At 42.0% G+C, this 23,262-nt stretch overlaps 1 protein-coding gene across 3 annotated transcripts in view; it reads left to right on the top strand.

Moving 5' to 3' along the window:
- The first annotated feature begins 1,027 nt into the window (after positions 1 to 1,027).
- Positions 1,028 to 23,262, top strand: part of LOC139386562 (glycogen debranching enzyme-like) — a 34,284-nt gene continuing 12,049 nt past the window's right edge. The window contains exons 1-16 of one of the 3 annotated variants that reach the window (XM_071132213.1): positions 1,028 to 1,281; positions 4,037 to 4,195; positions 10,890 to 11,100; positions 11,226 to 11,395; positions 12,030 to 12,233; positions 14,084 to 14,265; positions 14,556 to 14,667; positions 15,240 to 15,366; positions 15,933 to 16,035; positions 16,347 to 16,444; positions 16,874 to 17,013; positions 17,761 to 17,948; positions 18,158 to 18,281; positions 19,458 to 19,621; positions 20,043 to 20,144; positions 22,302 to 22,457. In XM_071132213.1, coding sequence (XP_070988314.1) covers positions 4,111 to 4,195; positions 10,890 to 11,100; positions 11,226 to 11,395; positions 12,030 to 12,233; positions 14,084 to 14,265; positions 14,556 to 14,667; positions 15,240 to 15,366; positions 15,933 to 16,035; positions 16,347 to 16,444; positions 16,874 to 17,013; positions 17,761 to 17,948; positions 18,158 to 18,281; positions 19,458 to 19,621; positions 20,043 to 20,144; positions 22,302 to 22,457 — 2,166 coding nt within the window. In that variant the 5' untranslated portion in view covers positions 1,028 to 1,281; positions 4,037 to 4,110. The other 2 variants (XM_071132215.1, XM_071132214.1) reach the window with 2 other exon arrangements.

Here is a 23,262-nt window from a genome sequence, read left to right as displayed (position 1 = left end):
GGGATAAGTCACAAGTGGGATGCAGGGTGGCATGCTGCTGGGATGGGTATGAGTGGAAATGTGGAATGCTTGTATAGACTTCTCCTGCACTGACGGTGGCGCTAATGCCTATGATTGACAGTGAACATGCAGACAAGCATGCCCTGAAGAAGATTATATTTACACTCATTACATTGTTTACCAAGCAAACCACACCATACTGTGGGGCCTTTTATCGACTGGGTTAGCCAGTTATCTGGATACATTGTAGCAGATGTAGTTAGATATAATGCATGTGAGAAGCCTTCCTCATTGTGGTCATTGTACTGTGTGCTGATCTACAGGTAACTGACAAAATAATGGAAACACCAACATAAAGTGTCTTAATAGGGCGTTGGGCCACCACGAGCTGCCAGAACAGCTTCAATGCACTTTAACATAGATTCTACATGTGTCTGGAACCCCATTGGAGAGAAGTGACACCATTCTTCCATGAAAAATTCCATGTTTATGGTGGTGGAAAATGAGAAATTCCAAATATCTGTATTTATCCAGTCCTAACACTCAGCTCAGCTGATATACATAACACTATCAGTGTTTATAATACATGTAATATATTATTTATATTTATGCACTGAACGATCGATCGTAAGATCATAATCATACAATCCCAGTGTAAATTTTACAAAAAACAAAAAAACACTATAATTTACGTGATTGCAATGATTTTTTAAATAAAAAAACACATTTTGCATATAGCCTCATGTTAATTCAGTTGCTGAACATATATTAGTCTACCCCCGAGTACTGATTAGTTTTAGTAGAAAGGTGGAACGCTACAATAACATGGGATGTTAGTGTTTTATTTTATGGCTTACGTCCTATGATTACATACATCTTTATCAGTCTGTCAGGCAAAGTCAGCTCTAAGTCAAAATGGAAATGATCTTGTAGTATGAAAAGAGCTGCAGAAAATAGTACATATTTACTACATGATTAAATAGACCGCACTATTGCGTAACACATGTCCCGTTCATGTAAAAGCAGCGCAGCTTTGTTTACGATTTTATCGTGTATCACTTCTTAGTTAGTGTTTTGCATTGCAAAATTTGGTGATTAAGACGAATTGTGCTATGTAGTAACCCCAGATAAAGTTGCCAAACGGATAGAACTCGCACTGCATCTGTCTACAATAAATTATAATAATACAATCTTATATTCGTAAATGTACGGTAGTCGGGGTAAAGGTTCATGCAACATTGATACGTCCCCCTCAGATGCGAAACCTCTTCTTCAAACTAGGTACAATTAAGCCTGTAAACTCTTATCTTTACAAGTGACACTCAAGCGACTCTTCACGATGGTTTGAGTATTTGAAGTTGAATGTAACAGATGCATAACGTTTGCTTTTTTGACAGTTTGTAAGCTAACCATAATGCTTCAACACTACTTGGTGTACTGTGTGCGCATCAGCTTTTTTTCGTCCCAGAACGACACATTGTTTACAAACGAAGCAAGTTGCCTGTTTGGTCCTTACATAGGGACAGACAGACTGCACACGGTAGACCGAGCATTTAAAATAGTTCTGTTGGCCTTTTTAACCGACTAAATTCTCGACCTAATCGAGAATGAGTTATGAGTTAAAGGGCAAGTCCACCACTTGTCAACCTCGTTTTCATCATCCCCACCACAATACCAGTGTCAGTATACGTGACAAAGGCGCATCTAACTTTTTGAGAAACAAATGAAAAGTTAAAAAGTTATACCTGATGACATGGTAGTTAATCTTTTTTTTTTTAAACAGTGACTTTTATACACTGAGATTCACAGTGACATAGGGAGCAAGAAATTACCGTTTGAAAATCAGTGTGTTACTTCTAATCCTACCCTGCAATGTCACAGAAAGGATGTATTTTTACACAGATCATAGAAACGTGCTGGTTTCACATATGTAAACACTGGTTTGGTGCTGGACGTTATGAATATGATGTTGAAAAATGTCGGAATCTTAAATATGGACACATGCGCTGTGCAACATCAAGTAGGGGTATGTTGACAGTGTGTGTTGTATGCGAGAGAAGCCGTTGGATACTTGCAGTGAACTAAAATAACTTAACTTAATTCTTCCGAATTTAGTTGATATGGACCAAATTTAAACTGGATGTGGAAATACAGTACCAGTCAAATGTTTGGACACACCTATGTATTCAAGGGTTTTTCTTAGATTTTACTCTATTCTACATTGTAGAATAATAGTGAAAACATCAACTATGAAATAATACATATGGAATCATGTAGTAACCAAAAAAGTGTTAAACAAATCAAAACATATTTTATATTCTTCAAAGTAGCCACCCTTTGCCTTGATGAGAGCTTTGCACACTCTTGGCATTCTCTCAACCAGCTTCACCTGGAATTCCTACAGTCTTGAAGGAGATCCCACATATGCTGAGCACTTGTTGGCTGATTTTCTTTCACTCTGCAATCCAACTCATCCCAAACTATCTCAATTGGGTTGAGGTCGGGTGATTGTGGAGGCCAGGTCATCTGATGCAGCACTCCATCACTCTCCTTCTTGGTCAAATCGCACTTACACAGACTGGAGGTGTGAATCGCTGCAGAATGCTGTGATAGCCATGTTGGTTAAGTGTGCCAGCCATCTTGTCTCATGGTGGGAACTACATATGCAGAGATCATCCTTTCACCTGCTCTGTGCCTCACAAAAACACAGTGGTTGGAACCAAAAATCTCAAATTTGGACTCATCAGACCAAAGGACAGATTTCCGTCTAATGTCCATTGCTCGTGTTTTTTGGCCCAAGCAAGTCTCTTCTTATTATTGGCATCCTTTAGAAGTGGTTTCTTTGCAGCAATTCAACCATGAAGGCCTGATTCACGCAGTATCCTCTGAAAAGTTCATGTTGAGATGTGTTTGTTACTTGGAACTCTGTGAAGCATTTATTTGGGCTGCAATTTCTGAGGCTGGTAACTCTAATGAACTTATCCTCTGCAGCAGAGGTAACTCTGGGTCTTCTTTTCCTGTGGCGGTCCTCATGAGAGAGAGTTTCATCATAGCACTTGGTTTTTGCAACTGCACTTTTTCCAGATTGACTGACCTTCATGTCTTAAAGTAATGATGGACTGTAATTTATCTTAGCTTATTTGAGCTGTTCTTGCCATATAACAGAATTGGTCTTTTACCAAATAGAGCTATCTTCTGTATACCAACACTGCCTTGTCACAACACAACTGATTGGCTCAAACACATTTAGAAGGAAAGAAATTCCACAAATAAACTTTTAACAAGACACAGCTGCTAATTGAAATGCATTACAGGTGACTACCTCATGAGGCTGGTTGAGAGAATGCCAAGAGCTGTCATCAAGGCAAAGGGTGGCTACTTTGAAGAATCTCAAATATAAAATATATTTTGATTTGTTGAACACTTATTTTGGTTACTACATGATTCCATATGTGTTATTTCATAGGTTTGATGTATTTGCTATTATTCTACAATATAGAAAATTGTAAAAACTATTTAAGAAACCCTTGAATGAGTAGATATGTCCAAACTTTTGACTGGTACTGTATGTTTTGATTTAGCTTGCACATGTTTTCCACTTTTGGATAAGGCTGACAGCTCCACTTCTAAGCACTTCACCTTTGTAGGGACTTTTTCAAATTACAAATGCATTGATCTTTAAGAACTTCATCCACTAGTCTAATTTGAACCACACCATGTGAGCTGTCACAATGTGTCAACAATATAGTGTTACAAACTGTAATGGGCTGCTGCTAAAATGTAACTATTTTTAGACAGCTGGAATAGAATTTATGATAATTGGTTCAATTTTCAACTGGTTGTGATGTAGTCATGCATATTCTGGGGAATAAGACTGGCCTCAAGACTGTACAACAGAAATTGAAAATGTTGAATGTTCAGAAATATATGTAGCTTATGTGGAGAAGGAAAGATGTGAGTCAAATGTCAATATGAATGTATTTGGAAACATGGGCTGATGGCTGGTGACACATGACTCTCTTTTTTTCCCCACAAGGGGGTCTCGAGAACTAAAATTCCAAAGCATCATCCCCTGTACAGTAAAGGGCGTCCTATATAGGGAAAGTCAAAATGTCCCTCCAGGCGAAACAAGTCAGAGTCCTGGTCCTCAGAGATATGGAACAGCTGGGAAGGACACTCTTCCGCCTGGACCAAGGTACTTGGACATTTTTCCCGTTTATGCATGGCTTAGGCTACCATGATATTGACTTATTGAGAATGAGAATAACGTGATATTTTAAGTGGTATTTAAATATGATACTGGTAGAAATATTTGCCAGTGTGCTATTTCTGTAGCTAGCCCATGGGGATTGGGGAGTGGTGTGGGTGCAGGCGGATATGTACACATGTCCTAGTCTTGTTGCGTTGCAGTTTTTTTTCTACGTTTTGTTGTTTTTGTGATGTGGGAGTTGTCTTTTAGTTTATTATAGTCCAAATTATGGCATGGATTCAGACACGTTTTAATCCTGTGTGATATCTGGTAACGTGAGACTATATTATGAGATATATCCAACATAGTTTGCTTCTTTAAGACAAGATTCTGATTTAGAGGATTTGAATAACCGCTTTCATTGTCGATTCTTTTCATAAACCACAGCTACAGATGCACAGCGAAAACTGGATTGAACAAGTAGAGATCCAGTATCACTCAGAATCTTCCAGTTGAGCAACTGTGCAGGCGCAACCACACTTGATAAGGCAGCTGCTGCTGAGCTTATTAGCAGTACCTATTTTCAGATATCAGAAAGAATTTGTTTAGTTACATGCACACTATAATATGATTATTGTGAATAGTCAGATTAACATACAGTGCATTTCCGAAAGTATTCAGACCCCTTGACTTTTTCTACATTTTTGTTACATTACAACCTTGTTCTAAAATGGATTACATTGTTTTTTCCCCTCATCAATCTACACACAATACACCCATAATGACAAAGCAAAAAAAAACTTTTAGAAGTTTTTGCAAATGTATTAAAAACTGAAATATCACATTTACATAAGTATTCAGACCCTTTACTCAGTACTTTGTTGAAGCATATTTGGCAGAGATTACAGCCTCGAGTCTTCTTGGGTGTGACCCTACAAACTTGGCACACCTGTATTTGGGGAGTTTCCCCAGTCCTCTCTGCAGATGCTCTCAAGCTCTGTCAGGTTGGATGGGGAGCGTCGCTGCACAGCTATTTTCCGGTCGTTCCAGAGATGTTCGATTGGGTTCAAGTCCGGGCTCTGGCTGGGCCGCTCAAGGACATTCAGAGACTTGTTCCGAAGCCAATCCTGCGTTGTCTTGTCTGTGTGCTTAGGGTTGTTGTCCTGTTTGAAGGTGAACCTTTGCCCCAGTCTGATGTCCTGAGCGCTCTGGAGCAGGTTTTCATCAAGGATCTCTCTGTTCTTTGCTCCGTAAAGGCCGGATTGGTAGAGGGCTGCAGAGATGGTTGGCCTTCTGGAAGGTTCTCCTATCTCCATAGAGGAACTCTGGAGCTCTGTCAGAGTGACAATTGGGTTCTTTGTCACCTCCCTGACCAAGGCCCTTCTCCCCCAATATCTCAGCTCTAGGATGAGTCTTGGTGGTTCCAAACTTCTTCAATTTGAGAAGGATGGAGGCCACTGTGTTCTTGGGGACCTTCAATGCTGCAGAATGTTTTTGGTACCCTTCCCCAGATCTGTGCCTCGACACAATCCTCTCATGGAGTTCTACGGACAATTCCTTCGACCTCATGGTTTGGTTTTTGCTCTGACATGCACTGTCAACTGTGGGACCTTCTATAGACAGGTGTGTGCCTTTCTAAATCATGTCCAATCAATTGAATTTAGCGCAGGTGGACTCCAATCAATTTGTAGAAACATCTCAAGGATGATCAATGGAAACAAGATGCACCTGAGCTCTCCTATCAAAGAGTCTGAATACATCTGTAAATAAGGTATTTCTGTTTTTTATTTTTAATAGATATGCAAAAATTACTAAACCTGTTTTTTGCTTTGTCATTATGGGTATTGTGTGTAGATTGATGAGGATTTTTATTTATTTAATCCATTTTAGAATAAGGATGTAACGTAACAAAATGTGGAAAAAGGGAAGGTGTCTGAATACTTTCCAAATGCACTGTAATAGTTTGATTTAAATGTTTACATGCTTTGCAGAAATAACTATTTTCGTAATCATCCTTTTTTCATGGACACATCTGAAACCAGTCTACCTGTTTTATTTCTTTAAACTTTTAGGGGAGGTAGATCAGCTTTAATATTGTAGATAGATTGTGGCTTCCATCAATGTAATTGTCTGCATAATTTCCATTTTCCCATATTCTTTTAGTAAATATATACAGTACCAGTCAAAAGTTTAGACACACCTACTCATTCAAGGTTTTTCTTTATTTTTTTTACTATTTTCTACATTGTAAAATAATAGTGAAGACATCAAAACTATGAAATAACATATGGAATCATGTAGTAAACAAAGTGTTGAACACGTTTTTATATTTGAGATTCTTCAAAGTAGCCACCCTTTGCCTTGACAGCTTTGCACACTCTTGGCATTCTCTCAACCAACTTCACCTGGAATGTTTTTCCAACAGTCTTATATAGTTTTTTTTCCCCTTCACACTGTGGTCCTTCCCATCCCAAACCATCTCAATTGGGTTACGGTCGGGTTGTTGTGGAGGCCAGGTTATCTGATGCAGCACTCCATCACTCTCCTTCTTGGTCAAATAGCCCTTGCACAGACTGGAGGTGTGTTGAGTCATTGTCCTGTTGAAAAATGAAAGATAGTCCCACAAAGGGCAAACCAGATGGGATGGTGTATCGCTGCAGAATGCTGTGGTAGCCATGCTGGGTAAGTGTGCCTTGAATTCTAAATAAATCACTGACAGTATCACCAGCAAAGCACCCCCACACATTACACCTCCTCCTCCATGCTTCACGGTGGGAACCACACACGCGACTGCACTTGAAGAAACTTTCAAAGTTCTTGAAATGTTCTGGATTGACTGACCTTCATGTCTTAAATGAATGATGGAATGTGGTTTCTCTTTGCTTATTTGAGCTGTTCTTGCCATAATATGGACTTGGTCTTTTACCAAATAGGGCTATCTTCTGTATTCTACCCCTACCTTGTCCCAACACATCTGATTGGCTCAAACGCATAAAGAAGGAAAGAAATTCCACAAATTAACTTTAACAAGGCACAGCTGTTAATTGAAATGCATGCCAGGTGACTCTCTCAACCAGATTCATGAGGTAATGCCAAGAGTGTGCAAAGCTGTCATCAAGGCAAAGGGTGGCTACTTTGAAGAATCTCAAAAATAAAATATATTTTGATTTGTTGAACACTTTTTTTCTTACTGCATGATTCCATATGGGTTATTTCATAGTTTTGATGTCTTCACTATTATTCTACAATGTAGAATGGAGTAAAAATGATTTAAAAAAACCTTGAATGAGTAAGTGTGTCCAAACTTTTGACTGGTATTGTATATAACATTCTATTGGTTGCAAGAATTTTATATAATAATTTAAATGGAAAAACTCTTAAGTTTTGAATCCAGAGCTGTTGTGTGTATCAGGTCATAAGCCATGTGCCATGGAATCGAAAATCTCTTCCCAACTGCAATCTAAGCTCAGCAATAAAAGAAACGTCCATTTTTCAGGACCCTGTCTTTCAAAGATAATTATTAAAAATCCAAATAACTTCACAGATCTTCATTGTATAGGGTTTCAACACTGTTTCCCATGCTTGTTCAATGAACCATAAACAGTGAATGAACAAGCACCTGTGGAATGGTCGTTAAGACACTAACAGCTTACAGACGGTAGGCAATTAAGGTCACAGCTATGAAATCTTAGGACACTAAAGAGGCCTTTCTACTGACTCTGAAAAACACCAAAATAATGATGCCCAAGGTCCCTGCTCATCTCCGTGAACGTGCCTTAGGCATGCTGCAAGGAGGCATGAGGACTGCAGATGTGGCCAGGGGAATAAATTGCAGTGTCCGTACAATGAGGTGCCTAAGACAGCGCTACAGGGAGACAGGACGGACAGCTGATTGTCCTCGCAGTGGCAGACCACGTGTAACAACACCTGCAGGATCGGTACATCCGAACATCACACCTGCGGGACAGGTATAGGATGGCAACAACAACTGCCTGAGTTACACCAGGAACGTACAATTTCTCCATCAGTGCTCAGACTGTCCGCAATAGGCTGAGAGAGGCTGGACTGAGGGCTTGTAGGCCTGTTGTAAGGTAGGTCCTCACCAGACATCACCGACAACAACGTCGCCTATGGGCACAAACCCACCTTCGCTGGACCAGAGAGGACTGGCAAAAAGTGCTCTTCACTGACGAGTTTCGGTTTTGTCTCACCAGGGATGATGGTCGTATTCACGTTTATCGTCGAAGGAATGAGCGTTACACCGAGGCCTGTACTCTGGAGCGGGAATGATTTGGAGGTGGAAGGTCCGTCATGGTCTGGGGCGGTGTGTTACAGCATCATCAGACTGAGCTTGTTGTCATTGCAGGCAATCTCAACGCTGTGCTTTACAGGCAAGACATCCTCCTCCCTCATGTGGTACACTCCCTGCAGGTTCATCCTGACATGACCTTCCAGCATGACAATGCCACCAGCCATACTGCTCGTTTTGTGTGTGATTTCCTGCAAGACAGGAATGTCAGTGTTCTGCCATGGCCAGCAAAGAGCCCGGATCCCAATCCCTTTGAGCACGTCTGGGACCTGTTGGATCGGAGGGTGAGGACAAGGGCCATTCCCCCCAGAAATGTCCGGGAACTTGCAGGTGCCTTGGTGGAAGAGTGGGGTAACATCTCACAGCAAGAACTGGCAAATCTGGTGCAGTCCACGAGGAGGAGATGCACTGCAGTACTTAATGCAGCTGGTGGCACACCAGATACTGACTGTTTATTTTGATTTTGACCCCCCTTTGTTCATGGACACATTATTCCAGTTCTGTTAGTCACATGTCTGTGGAACTTGTTCAGTTGATGTCTCAGTTGACGATCTTGTTATGTTCATACAAATATTTACACATGTTAAGTTTGACAAATAAATGCAGTTGACAGTGAGAGGACATTTTTTTTGCTGAGTTTATATGGCACAGCTGTCAATTTTTGGTCCTTAAATGAAACGTATATACTTTTTTATTAATCACAATTTTCTTTAGCCAGTTTTGGTCTTTTAATGCAGGTCGGACAGACAAGTTCCTTACTTTCTCACCCTTCCACTTGCCTCTTCTATTTTTGTGGTATTGCTGCAATTAGCTGGTTCTAATTCTGAGTAAAGCATTTCCATATATTTGTATTATCTGCATGTGTGATATCACTCCACCAGTCCTATTTTATGATATCATTTACAAAGATCATACCTTTTTTATTTTTTATTCCCAAAATATAGTTTTTTTTTTTATCAATTCGTATATTTGAGTTTAATCATAATGTTTGTTGTAATATGTGTTCTGTCTTTTCAGATGGATTAAACTGAAATTGCAACCAACTTTATATGGCTTATTTTAAAAATAGCAATATTTTGGAGATTGTTTCCTTTTCAAATAACTGAAAGTGAGAGGTTGTAATCTGAATAAAGGGAAAAAGGTCAAGTATAACTTTTTGTATGACTGTGAGATGTTAAATGCTTTAATATTTAATAATATCTGCCCTCCAAAGTCGTGTTCATTATATAAATAGGCCCGTTTTATTTTATCTGGCTTGCCCTTCCAAATAAAATGACATATATTTTGCTCATAGAATTTACAAAACAAGCCATTAGGTGTAAGCAAGCCCATAAGCATATAGGTAAACTGGGATATTGACTAAAGACTTAATGTAGTACGTAATATAGTAAGTAAACTTCTCATCATTTGGTTGTAATCCAGATAGGTTAGAAAATTGTGGATTTAAAAGAAAACGGGAATCATCCGTGTACAATGACACCTTTTGTTTTTAAGCCACGGATTTCTAGGCCCTTGATATTGTTGTTGGATCTGATTTTAATGTAATCTGATTTAAGGTGTTGACGTGGCCTATTCATTTGAAAGTTTGCTCCGAAAACCATGTGTTTTAATCAACGTCTGTTTACTTCCGTTATGCCGATTTAAGATCAGCAGAGTAAGGTGTTTACATGACTAATGCTGTACTCGGCCTACTGCCATAATCAGTTTAATATAAAATGACTAGTGTGCATGTAAACGCACTAATTTGTTATCCCTATATCTAGCTGTTAGCTAATAACTAATAGTCTACATGGTATTTATAAACCCTTTCTTACCCGTTCATAAAGAGTAGCAACATGGCAGGCTACCGTTGAATTCTCGCTAGCGGGCATCGTGTGACCACTAAAGACATTCTTCTATCCCCTTAACAGTGGCAACAGGGTTGGAGTGCTACGGTCTGGGTTTCAAAACAGGCATGGTGGCAACTAGACTTTAAGGGGTGGTGTCCACAGATTAGGCTAAATACGGGACTAAAAAGTCATCTCATTAGAGAGTCTCCATTGAAGATTCTTTTTTTTGTCCGGGACTAGGCTAAATATGTCTGGGGAAATTGGTCCCAAATTTGTTAGCTGGTTCATTAATAGCGATGTGCAAAATGTCCTGAATTAGTAAACAATTGTAAATTGGAAGGGATTGTATCAGTTAGTGGTGCATTCGAAAGCATGGGGGAAGGGGCGGCGTAACTCGATCCATGTGCCTTGTGCCATGCTTTTAGCTAGATCTGCCATTACAATCTGGGGATGTTACCTGAGTAATACCTGAGGACATATCTGTCGAGTTGTGTACTTTTATCATATGCTATGGAATGTATTGTATCCTCAGGCCTTGTTTGTACCATGTGTTTCTTCTAAGGCTTTGAGCTCCAGTTCCGTCTGGGCCCTACTCTCCAGGGGAAACATGTGCGCGTGCAGACTAACTACCCCGCCCCAGGGGAACACTTTGACCGTCACACCTTCCGGGCCCTGGACTGGCACAACCCCACGGGAAGAGAGGACGACTCTGATAAGTTCTGCTCCCTAGACCTACAGATCGCTGGATCGTACCAATACAACTTTGGTCACGGGTGAGACGCTATTGTGATACAGACGACATGTAGCATTCATATTCCATTTCTCTATGAGACACGGCATCACTAGGCAACTCATTGGAGCTTCATGTTTTAACTAAATATTCAACCCCCCCCCCTAGCCACGAGGAGAAGTCAGGCGGTGGCTACGTGGTGGTGGACCCAGTGCTGCGTGCCGGAGCTGACAACCACCACGTCCATCTGGATTGTATCACCATCCAGACCTACCTGTCCAAATGCCTCGGGCACCTGGATGACTGGCCAGACAGACTGAGGGTGGCTAAGGAGTCTGGTGAGAGAGCAGGGAACAGGGGACAATCCTTATGCAAGCCTGCCTTTACCTGTTGTGTCCTTTTGAAGGCTGTCTAGTCTGTGTAGTGCTTTAATTGATCAACTAGTCGTCAACTAAATTAGGTGGGTCAGGTGTGTAATGCCTGCACACACGGCGGTCTTCCAGGATCACGAGCGAAGAATACTATTTTAGTGCATTGTCTCACCTGGAATTTTGAATCCCATGTAATCACAATGAACAGGGTTAGTCTAATTTCTTAGGTCACTTATGGACAACAGTGTAGTTCAAGGTCCCAAGCCAATGTTTACACTACATTTCACCTTGTCATTCTGCAATATCCCATTCTTGAAAGAGGGCTAGGTTAATCATTAACATGCTGACGGGTTACAAAATGCCTACATCTAGTAAGTGACAGAAGTAACATAAATGATGTCGTATGATTGACAGTGTTCCCTGTGTCATTTGTATGGATGTATGTATGTATGTATGTGTTATTCACATATTCACATGTATGTGAATAAAGAACATTCAGCTAATGTCTTCGAATATGTCTCATAATATCTTATAACATGTTATTTCTTATAGTACTCATTTATTACATTGTTGATTTTAAGATATTTTGTTTGTTTCCCAGGCTACAACATGATCCACTTTACGCCTCTGCAGACGCTCGGTAAATCCAGGTCCTGCTACTCCCTAGCTGACCAACTAAGCCTGAACCCAGAGTTTTCGCCACCGGGAAAGAACTACACCTGGACAGATGTGGGAGAGTTGGTGCAGAAACTGAAGAAAGAGTGGAACATGATCTGTATCACTGATGTGGTCTACAATCACACAGGTGTGTGTTTGCGGGAGAGCATGGACGTGTGTGTGTGTGTGGTGGTGGGATGGGGCGTGAACGTGGGTGTGCGTCTCCCACTCCTTGGTTGAACGACTAGCTGCCCAGTAGAATACAGCAGTCTGTTACAATGAGGCCATAAGTAAAGAGCAGTTAGTTCAGGGGAAAAATAACCAGGGTTTGTCAGCAAATCTCACAATTCACAGTTTAGTAGTCACCCCTAAGAGTCCTCTACATGTGTGGGGGGGGGTTGTTATCTGTGTAGTGTCGTGTGTTGACTAAGTTGCCATAGCAGAACTCCTAATATCACAATATCACAATGCATACTGCATGCCTCTGACTGAATATAGACTAGGGAAAGGCCACTATTGAAAGGCCACAGTCACAAAAAAAAATGGTCCTAGGATCTAGTGCAAGCTTTAAGATGAGTGCCATGTTATAAATACCCTCCCTTGATAATTCTGCCATAACTTAGTTATGGGTGAACTTCAACCTAGCCACTGTGTGCAGCTCTGTAGTCAAGCTGTTTGCATAGCAGTTCAGGCAGACACTATGTGGAGTCTTTGTGACCAGCATGCTCAACTAAAAAGGGAGAATGAAATCATTGACTTATGCTCCAATTGATTAGATGTGTTTTGAATAGAACCTGCGTCAAAGGGACTCGTTGCCATTGGTTCAGAATTGGTTTCTTTTGTCCTAGTAGTTGAGTTGTTTTTCTATTGTCTACTTGTTCCTGTTTAGTGCAGTTACCCTTTTTGGTTTGCAAGTTTATCTAACGAGGGTCATTTATTATAGTGCAGTGTAGTTAGCCTGCTTCAAAAAAAACGAGATAAGGCTTGGAGAGTATAAAGGCTTGAAAACAGAATTCTCTGGCCCAGGCCCAGTATTGTAAAAGGTTGGATGGTCAGAGAAACCTTATCTCCATGGCAGCTTAAAGGCCATGTGCTAGCTGACACCCAACCTGGGCTGGCTACTGGTCTGCTCTGTGATCAGTGCAGCTCATGGTGAACCAATGGGTGTGCTCGGCTGTTACCAGATGTAACATTACGAAATAGTTACCGTAGTTAGATTTCCCCTTTTCTGTCGTATGTGCTCATATCATAAGCAGGCACACACTATGGTTAGAATGCTTTTCGTACTCACAACCCTGGCTCGAATCTTATCCAATGTTATTCACAGCTGTAATGGCTTCCAAAGGTGCTTCGAACAAGTATTAACTCTGGGGTGTGAAGACATACGCAATCAAGACAACTTTTACATTTTTAAAATTAATTTGGAAACATATCTATACTTTTTTACACTTTGGAAATGTGGAGTAGGTTGTGTACATTTGTAGAAAAAAAATGAAATGAATCCCCTTTTTTGAGGCTCCCGAGTGCCGCAGCGGTCTAAGGCATTGTATCTCAGTGCAAGATGCGCCACTACAGTTCCTGGTTCGAATCCAGGCTGTATCACATCTGCCCGTGATTGGGAGTCCCATAGGGTGGCGCACATTTGGCCCAGCGTCATCCGGGTTTGGCCGCGGTTGGCCGTCATTGTAAATAAGAATTTGTTCTTAACTGACTTGCCTAGTTTAATAAAGGTTAAATAATAAAAAAAATATTAAATTTTAAGGCAGCAAAATGTGAAGACTGCATTTTAGTCATATGCCCAACGATTATCCTACCACTGACAGAAGGTTAGCTTTTACATCATCAGGGAGTGTCTGCGTAGGGAGAGTCCATTAACCTTCATTGACCTCTATATTAACCTCTTTAATATTCCTTGGCAAAAGGCCTCAATGTCCTCCATAACATTTAGGATGTCTGTGTGGTAACTCTTGCATTGTCCCCTTCCCCTTCCATGTGCAGCCACCAACAGCCCATGGATCAAGGAGCACCCTGAGTGTGGCTACAACCTGGTCAACTCCCCCCACCTGAGGCCAGCCTGGGTCCTGGACCGGGCCATATGGCACATGACCTGCAACATGGCTGATGCCAAGTACGCTGCTAACGGCCTTCCCGCCCAGGTCCAGAATGAGGGGCACCTCAATGTGAGTGTCTGAAGGTCACTTTCACAGCTAGGGTTGCAACATTCCCAGAAACCTTCCTAAAATTCATTTTTTTCTCCTGAAAATCCTCAAACCGGGAACTTAAGGAAAGTTTATTGAGTTTTGTAACCCTCTGGGTCCAGAGTTTTTCCTGGTCATGCCATGATGTGGTCAGGAAAAACTCAAGGCCTTACACATATCACCTTATTGGCTTTGTCTCGATGAAATTGTGAGCTTCGTTTGTGAAGAGCTGAACCTTGAACCGTTTATATGTATATATTTCTCTCTCTCAGGCAATCCGTGATGTTCTGTGGGGGCAGGTCTTCCCCAAGATCAAGCTGTGGGAGTTCTTCCAGGTCAGAATCGAAAGCGCTGTGGAGGAGTTCAGGGACCTGCTTGCAGATGGTGAGAGCATTCAACTGAGCGCTGTATGTACTGTTCTGTCTTTCTGTTCATGACATCTGCTGTTCATTATAATAACTGGGATGTATTCAGAAAGAACCAAACAGATGCAAAGAGGCCGAAACAGGGAGGGGCTTGTCCAATAAGAAACTCTCGCTTTCGTTGCAAAAAGTTTTCCGCCGTGCACTAATGAATACACCTCTGTGTTATAAACCCCTAACGCCAGAGGGTTGTGCGAAAGAGTAACCGTCTCCCCTTCTCATGAGCTCCACCTGTCCAAACAGTGACCGTGTATGGATTCGCACGAGAAGTAGATCCAAGTCACAGTCAAACAGGCACCTTACCTCAATGAAAGTTTGTCCATGTCTGATGTGAAACAAAAGGAGTCAATAAAAAAGAAAAAACACATAAATGTTGTTGTTGAATTTATCGTTATCCAATTTGTATTTTAAGATGAATTTTGGCAGCTACAGTACATGCAACCTAATCCACCACCCTTGTCAATCAGAGAAATGATGTGTGTTGGTATTGATTCATTAATTGAATGGGTTGTGGTATTATGTGGTTGTAATCAGGAGAGAAACCAGACCAGAAGAAGACTGGGGGTAAACAGGGACTGAAGATCATTCAAGACCCCAAGTTCAGACGCTTCGGAAACGAAGTGGACATGGACTCTGCCCTGGAGACCTTTGTGCCTCAGAGGTAAGTACATTGACATTCTAATTTCCTCAATGCTTTAGTTTGCAATTGACCCCAAACCTGGTGTGTGTTTGGTACTTTATAAAGCAGTGTCAAACCTATTTTACCACCTTGCCCCATGGGACCTCGTCTTCCACGAGGTAAGGAGGGACGGGCCGCACAATGTTTTTAAAACATTTCCTTGCCGGCAAAATGTGCAGAAAACAGTCCTCTACCTACAGTTTTGGGAATTTGCAATGCTCCCTGACTGTCTAGCTTTTGTTAGGGTGATTGTTAACAAGCTGGACAGAGTGAAGAGACTGTATAAATGTAGGTACGTTATCATGTCTACTCAGTTTCCATTTGGTTTTAGTCATTTCAATTGAAAGAAGAAAAACAACAAAAATGGTTTAACTCAAACCACCGTGTTGATTAGGCTCGCAGGCCTTATGTTTGACACTTCAGACTGTAGTTACTTGGATTGACAACGTTGATGATCCTAACTTTACATCAGTTGATTGAGTGGATTCTGAATCAACCCCCAAATCTAAAGTCTCATTCTGCACCTGTCAATCCTTTTCCCTGTCCAGCCACAGTACACAAGCCATTCTGGAGGCCTGTAACAGGCTGTGGGGGAGACTTGAGGAGATCAATAAAGAGCAGTACCAACAGATGATACAGCACCAGGAGAAGGTAGGTACCAACCTTAGCCTAGTGGTTAGAGCATTGGACTAGTAACCGGAAGGTTGCAAGTTCAAACCCCCTAGCTGACAAGGTACAAATCTGTCGTTCTGCCCCTGAACAGGCAGTTAACCCACTGTTCCTAGGCCGTCATTGAAAATAAGAATTTGTTCTTAACTGACTTACCTAGTTAAATAAAGGTAATATATATATATATATATATATATTTTTATCAGTAGCTTTGGTATGCTCCATATGCATGTTTGGATAATGTAGTCCATCCATTTGACAATTCTCTGTTCTGCTTATTTCTTTCTACCCAGGCCTCTAACTGCATTGTGGGAAATGTAGTTTATGAGCGCCTTGCTGACCATGGACCCAAACTGGGCCCCGTCACCAGGAAAGACCCTATTGTTCCCAGGTAGGCCAGTGGTCGGGTCGGGGGAACTGCAGTGGGGTCGTAAAAAAAATATAATATATATATATATATATATAGCCAAATTCTGGCTGAAAATATGGGGTCCTCGCTGAAAAAGTTTGAATACCACTGAGGTAGGCTGTGTGCTGACTGTATGTAGATGTTAAAATGCTTCATGACCTAGTTTATTTCACTCACATTAATATAAAAAACTGCTATAGAAACAAGGTCGACATTATTTTGACTATAATGTTAGATTAACTTTATTGAAATCTCTGCAGTGAATAAAAAAAGTTCCATCCTTGACATAAGAGATTTTATCATGCTAAACTTCTTTCTACAGGAGTTCCCTCCTCAGGGCCGAAGCAGTAATGCACATGCAAATCACGTTTCATTATGGTTCCAAGTCAATAAATGTGTGTGCGTTGACAGATACTTCACCTTTCCGTTCGAGGAGACAAGCCTGGAGGATGACCTGAAGATGACGGACCAGCCAGACAAGGCCTGTCACTTCCTGGCTCACAACGGCTGGGTGATGGGAGACGACCCTCTTAGAAACTTTGCAGAGCCTGGTTTGCACTTTTTATTTGACGTTCATTCACTTCTCCCAAATTGTGCGCGGCTGGCACATAGGGCAGCAACAAAAGTCTTCTCAACTGTGCCCCAGCTCTGCTGATGTTGGTGCTTAGTAAAATGTTCTAAACATTATAATAATTTCAAAAGATGCTCTTATCCAGATCAACGTACAATATGTGCTTTCCGCTAAGGAAGATGATAATACCTTACACTCACTTATTTCATCAGGCCAAAGATCAGTGTCTCTCTATTGGGTCATTGGCACCCAAACAGTCTGGAGATGCATGATCCAGTCACTCTCAACTGCTATCTTACCATGTGTAGCCTAAGTGATATAGAATGCTTAGTTTAGACTTCCGAGAGTCACTCGGGGAGGCTCCCGAGTGGCACAGCGGTCTAAGGCACTGCATCTCAGTTCCTAGAGGCGTCACTACAGACCCTGGTTCGATCCTGGGCTGTATCACAACCGGCCGTGATTGGGTGTCCCATAGGGTCGGCTCACAATTGTCCCAGCGTGGTTAGGGTTTGGCCTGGGTAGGCCATCATTGTAAATAAGAATTTGTTATTAACTGACTTGCCTAAAAAAAAAAAAAAAATGTAAAGCTGGAAATAGCAATGCCATTCCAGTGGTAACCTGATTATTCCACAAGGGGGAGCCAGTGTGATGTAAATATCATTCCCAGTGTTACTAAAGACCCAGTCCCTGAGAACGTCAAGAAACAAATGCCTCTTCTTCTTTCCAGGCTCCAACGTGTACATCAGGAGAGAGCTGATCTGCTGGGGCGACAGCGTCAAGCTTCGCTATGGCGACAAGCCCGACGACTGCCCCTACCTGTGGACCCACATGCAGAAGTACACAGAGATCACAGCCAAGCACTTCGCGGGAGTCCGCCTGGACAACTGTCACTCCACCCCCCTGCACGTGGCTGAGGTACATTCCATTTAGTCTGAGTCCTTTTAGTTTGTTATTACAATCCGTGTAGCCCATGCCATACCCCTCTCTATGAAGTGCATAGCGTTACTGCGTCTAAGTATCTTCCAAGGTAACAATTGATACACTTGATGTATGAATAAAGTTAGGGATCATTTGCTGTAAAGGGACAAAACAATGTCATTACTGAAACCACTCTCCTTCCGTAGCACATGCTGTCAGCAGCCAGGGCGGTCAGGCCCAACCTGTATGTGATCGCGGAGCTCTTTACAGGCAGCGAGCTCATTGATAATGTGTTTGTTAACCGCCTGGGGATAACCAGTCTTGTCAGAGGTACCCGGATGTTAACATGTAGTAGACAAAGCACTGGAGTGGTGGGGGTTAAACCCTAGGTTACACTTTATTTGACATATCTGGTGCTTACTTACTAACATTGAAAATGTGTATTTAAAACCACGTCATAATTACATTTTGTATAATCTGTTACTTGTTTCTTCAATGTAAGTACCAGAAAGTATCGTTGGTTACCACATAATTTTCGAGTAAACGCCAAGTACCATATTAGGAGTGTAAAATAAAGTGTTACCAAAAATGTTTTGTTATGGCATGACACTAAATCTCTGTTTTTGTCTCTTTCTGCATGTCTCTCTCACTACATCTCTTACTCCCACTGATACTTCACATACCGGAACTATTGCTCTGTCTGATTAACATTTTTGCATTAAACACATCACCTGTTGTTTACTTCCTGGTCTAAACACCTCATTGACCTTTTGACCTTTATAATTGGTTGTTTTCCTCACCCCTTTGTCGGTTCTCTTCTCATTTTCTGTCTCTTTGTTTGGTCTCTGTTTTGGGTTTTTGGCATGTTTTCTTTTGCACTTTGACCCCCCCCCCATCCATCACTCCTACATACTAACCTCCTCTCCTGCTTAGCTTTGCCGCCTCCCTGCATTTCTACTTCGTCTTCCCTATTCCTCATCCATCCATTCCCTCCCTCCCTCCCTCCCTCAACCTAAACCTATACCCCCTCCTTCCCCGCTTTCCACCCTCTCTCTGTGATTTAACCCCTTGTTGACTGGCCTGTGGATGTGGACATGTAGTACATGTTGGACGTGGCTCGTGTGGCGATGCCCAGTCTGTACGTGGTGGCTGAGCTGTTCACGGGCAGCGAGGACCTGGACAATGTCTTTGTAAATAAGCTAGGCATTACCTCACTCATCAGAGGTAGGACTACACACCACTAGTCTGGTCCCAGATCTGGTTTGGTCAGCCTTGCCAACTCCTTTGGTCGTTGTCATGAATGACCATAGGAGTTGGTGAGACACCACAAACAGATCTGAGACCAGGTTAGTGCATCACTGCATCTTTGAAGGAAAAATGGCATCAACGGGCATTCTCGAGTCCTGCATGTTGGCTTCGTATGTGATTGAAACGACGACAAAGTAATACAGTAGTATAACTGTACATCCCTTCTTCCCTCTCTTTCCCTCTACCTGGTCCCTCCAGAGGCAATGAGTGCAGGGGACAGTCACGAGGAGGGCAGGCTGGTGTACAGGTACGGAGGGGAGCCCGTCGGAGCCTTTGTCCAGCCCAGCCTCCGGCCCTTGGTGCCCAGCATCGCCCACGCCATGTTCCTGGATGTCACCCACGACAACGAGTGCCCCATCCAGGTACCTTTATTCTTAAGTGCCCTATTTAGGTAGCCTATACTTGAGTTTCACTATTCGGGTACAGCACAGCATTATAGTGGCCATTGCTAGTTCATTGCTCTAAAACATATCTAGGCAATGTTTCAATATGCAGACTAGCTAGCATACTACTTAGAATGAAGCAAATACACTGGCCATGTATTCTAAGTGATATGCTAGTATGTACATTGAAACATATTGTTAAACGATATAGGGGCTTCACACTGTTCAGAACCTGGTTAATTTCAGTATGAACTTTGGGTTTAAATCCAGTGCTATATGAAACTCCAGTGAGTCTGTTCACTAAAATGGGAACATTGCCCCCCCAGTAAAAAAAAGTAAAAAAAGGAGAGCTCCACAAATCTGGTTGTGTCAATTCCTTTCGTTGTTGTCTATGTTCCAGCTCCGCTCTGCGTACGACTCGCTCCCCAGCTCTGCCATCGTCTCAATGGCCTGCTGTTGCTCTGGCAGCACCAGGGGATACGATGAGATGGTGCCTCACCAGGTAACACACAGACACACGCAAACACGCATACACACTCACACCGTTTCTCTGTCATAACATTATAATGACTTTTGTCTTGATATTTGCATATGTTAATTGCATATACACCACTATAGCATCACTATATATACAGTGCCTTGCGAAAGTATTCGGCCCCCTTGAACTTTGCGACCTTTTGCCACATTTCAGGCTTCAAACATAAAGATATAAAACTGTATTTTTTTGTGAAGAATCAACAACAAGTGGGACACAATCATGAAGTGGAACGACATTTATTGGATATTTCAAACTTTTTTAACAAATCAAAAACTGAAAAATTGGGCGTGCAAATTTATTCAGCCCCTTTACTTTCAGAGCAGCAAACTCTCTCCAGAAGTTCAGTGTGGATCTTTGAATGATCCAATGTTGACCTAAATGACTAATAATGATAAATACAATCCACCTGTGTGTAATCAAGTCTACGTATAAATGCACCTGCACTGTGATAGTCTCAGAGGTCCGTTAAAAGCTCAGAGAGCATCATGAAGAACAAGGAACACACCAGGCAGGTCCGAGATACTGTTGTGAAGAAGTTTAAAGCTGGATTTGGATACAAAAAGATTTCCCAAGCTTTAAACATCCCAAGGAGCACTGTGCAAGCGATAATATTGAAATGGAAGGAGTATCAGACCACTGCAAATCTACCAAGACCTGGCCGTCCCTCTAAACTTTCAGCTCATACAAGGAGAAGACTGATCAGAGATGCAGCCAAGAGGCCCATGATCACTCTGGATGAACTGCAGAGATCTACAGCTGAGGTGGGAGACTCTGTCCATAGGACAACAATCAGTCGTATATTGCACAAATCTGGCCTTTATGGAAGAGTGGCAAGAAGAAAGCCATTTCTTAAAGATATCCATAAAAAGTGTTGTTTAAAGTTTGCCACAAGCCATCTGGGAGACACACCAAACATGTGGAAGAAGGTGCTCTGGTCAGATGAAACCAAAATTGAACTTTTTGGCAACAATGCAAAACGTTATGTTTGGCGTGAAAGCAACACCCTGAACACACCATCCCCACTGTCAAACATGGTGGTGGCAGCATCATGGTTTGGGCCTGCTTTTCTTCAGCAGGGACAGGGAAGATGGTTAAAATGGATGGGAAGATGGATGGAGCCAAATACAGGACCATTCTGGAAGATGGAGTCTGCAAAAGACCTGAGACTGGGATGGAGATTTGTCTTCCAACAAGACAATGATCCAAAACATAAAGCAAAATCTACAATGGAATGGTTCAAAAATAAACATATCCAGGTGTTAGAATGGCCAAGTCAAAGTCCAGACCTGAATCCAATCGAGAATCTGTGGAAAGAACTGAAAACTGCTGTTCACAAATGCTCTCCATCCAACCAACGACTTACAGCTGTAATCGCAGCAAAAGGTGGCGCTACAAAGTATTAACTTAAGGGGGCTGAATAATTTTGCACGCCCAATTTTTCAGTTTTTGATTTGTTAAAAAAGTTTGAAATATCCAATAAATGTCGTTCCACTTCATGATTGTGTCCCACTTGTTGTTGATTCTTCACAAAAAAATACAGTTTTATATCTTTGTTTGAAGCCTGAAATGTGGCAAAAGGTCGCAAAGTTCAAGGGGGCCGAATACTTTCGCAAGGCACTGTGTATATATATATATATATATATATATATATATATATATATATATATATATATATATATATATCTCAAATCACTTTAAAGGGTCATTTAGAAAAATGTCATCTTCATATTCATCATCTCCAGTATGTGAAAATGGGGTGTTTCTATATTTTGTATGTATTTTGTGTTTCCAATGACATCGTCAACCAATTTTTAGACAATTATTAAGCAATACCTACTCACAATTTGTCGAAATCACACAATGCACACCGATGATGTCGTTGGAAACACTTACCTTCCTCTATCTTTTTTACTACAAAACATAGAAACGCGCCATTTTCACATAATGTTGATGTTGGGGTGGTGCCGGAGATGAAAAATTGTGAAGTTTCCCTTTAAGTATAAAGCCAAAGGAATGTTTAGAATTATATTAGGTACTATAGTAGTATTGTACAGTAAATAGCCATGGAGAATGAATGACTAAGCTCTACAGTAACCATCTCCTCTGTGTGTCTGCCTGTAGATCTCAGTGGTGAAGGAGGAGCGTTTCTACCCCAAGTGGAACCCCGACGCCAAGGCCTCGTCCCCCGGCGAGGTCAACCTGAAGACGGGTATTATCGCCGGCAAGCTGGCCCTCAACAAAATGCACCAGGATCTGGCCTCCAAGGGCTTTAACCAGGTGGGTGTGTGGAGGAGTAAACGAAAACTGAAATGAAAACTAATCATGAAATAACGAGTTAGTAAACTGAAATTAAATCGAATGGGGTTTTCAAGCTTTTTTCCCCCTCTCTAATTGGGTTGTCAGGCTTCTGAATCTAGTGTGGTGACTCAGCGAGATGACATTGTCATGAACGGCACCGCAGATGCTGGTTGGTCGCGTTCCCCTGCTTAGACGTTGCATGCGTCAATAAATGGTTTCGTGCCACGTCATCGACTGTGCAGTCGGGCACCAGATTGCTGTAACATGTCAGTCATGTTCCTCTGCTCAGACATTTGTAACGCATGCCAGATCTTACAACTCCTGGATAAGTATTTTACGTATCAGTTAACCACTTTATGTTATAGCAGTCTGGTATCCGACTGCACGGTCGATGATGTGGCCCGCAACCATTGGTTGATGCATGCAATGTCTGAGCAGGGTAACGCGACCATGATGTGGTTAAAGGGTACGTAAAAACACCCATCTAGGTGTTGTAAGATCTGGCAGGCGTCAGCAGCGTCTGAGCAGAGAAACGCACCCATTGAGATGAGCGCGATGCAAGACTTTGCCTCTATGGCTACACTCGCAATGGCCACCAGTCCACCCATTATGCCTTTATTGACTTGAATGTATCAGGCTCCCGACTGGCACAGCGGTCTAAGGCACTGCATCTCAGTGCTAGAGGCGTCACAACAGACCCTTGTTCGATTCCATGCTATATCACAACCGGCCGTGATTGGTAGTCCCATAGGGCGGTGCACAATTGGCCCAGCGTCGTTAGGGT

The sequence above is a fragment of the Oncorhynchus clarkii genome, chromosome 28, assembly GCF_045791955.1.
Source record: "Oncorhynchus clarkii lewisi isolate Uvic-CL-2024 chromosome 28, UVic_Ocla_1.0, whole genome shotgun sequence".
Classification (NCBI taxonomy): domain Eukaryota; kingdom Metazoa; phylum Chordata; class Actinopteri; order Salmoniformes; family Salmonidae; genus Oncorhynchus; species Oncorhynchus clarkii.
Note: the sequence above shows the minus strand (reverse complement) of the source record. Positions and strands in the feature narration are given on the sequence as shown.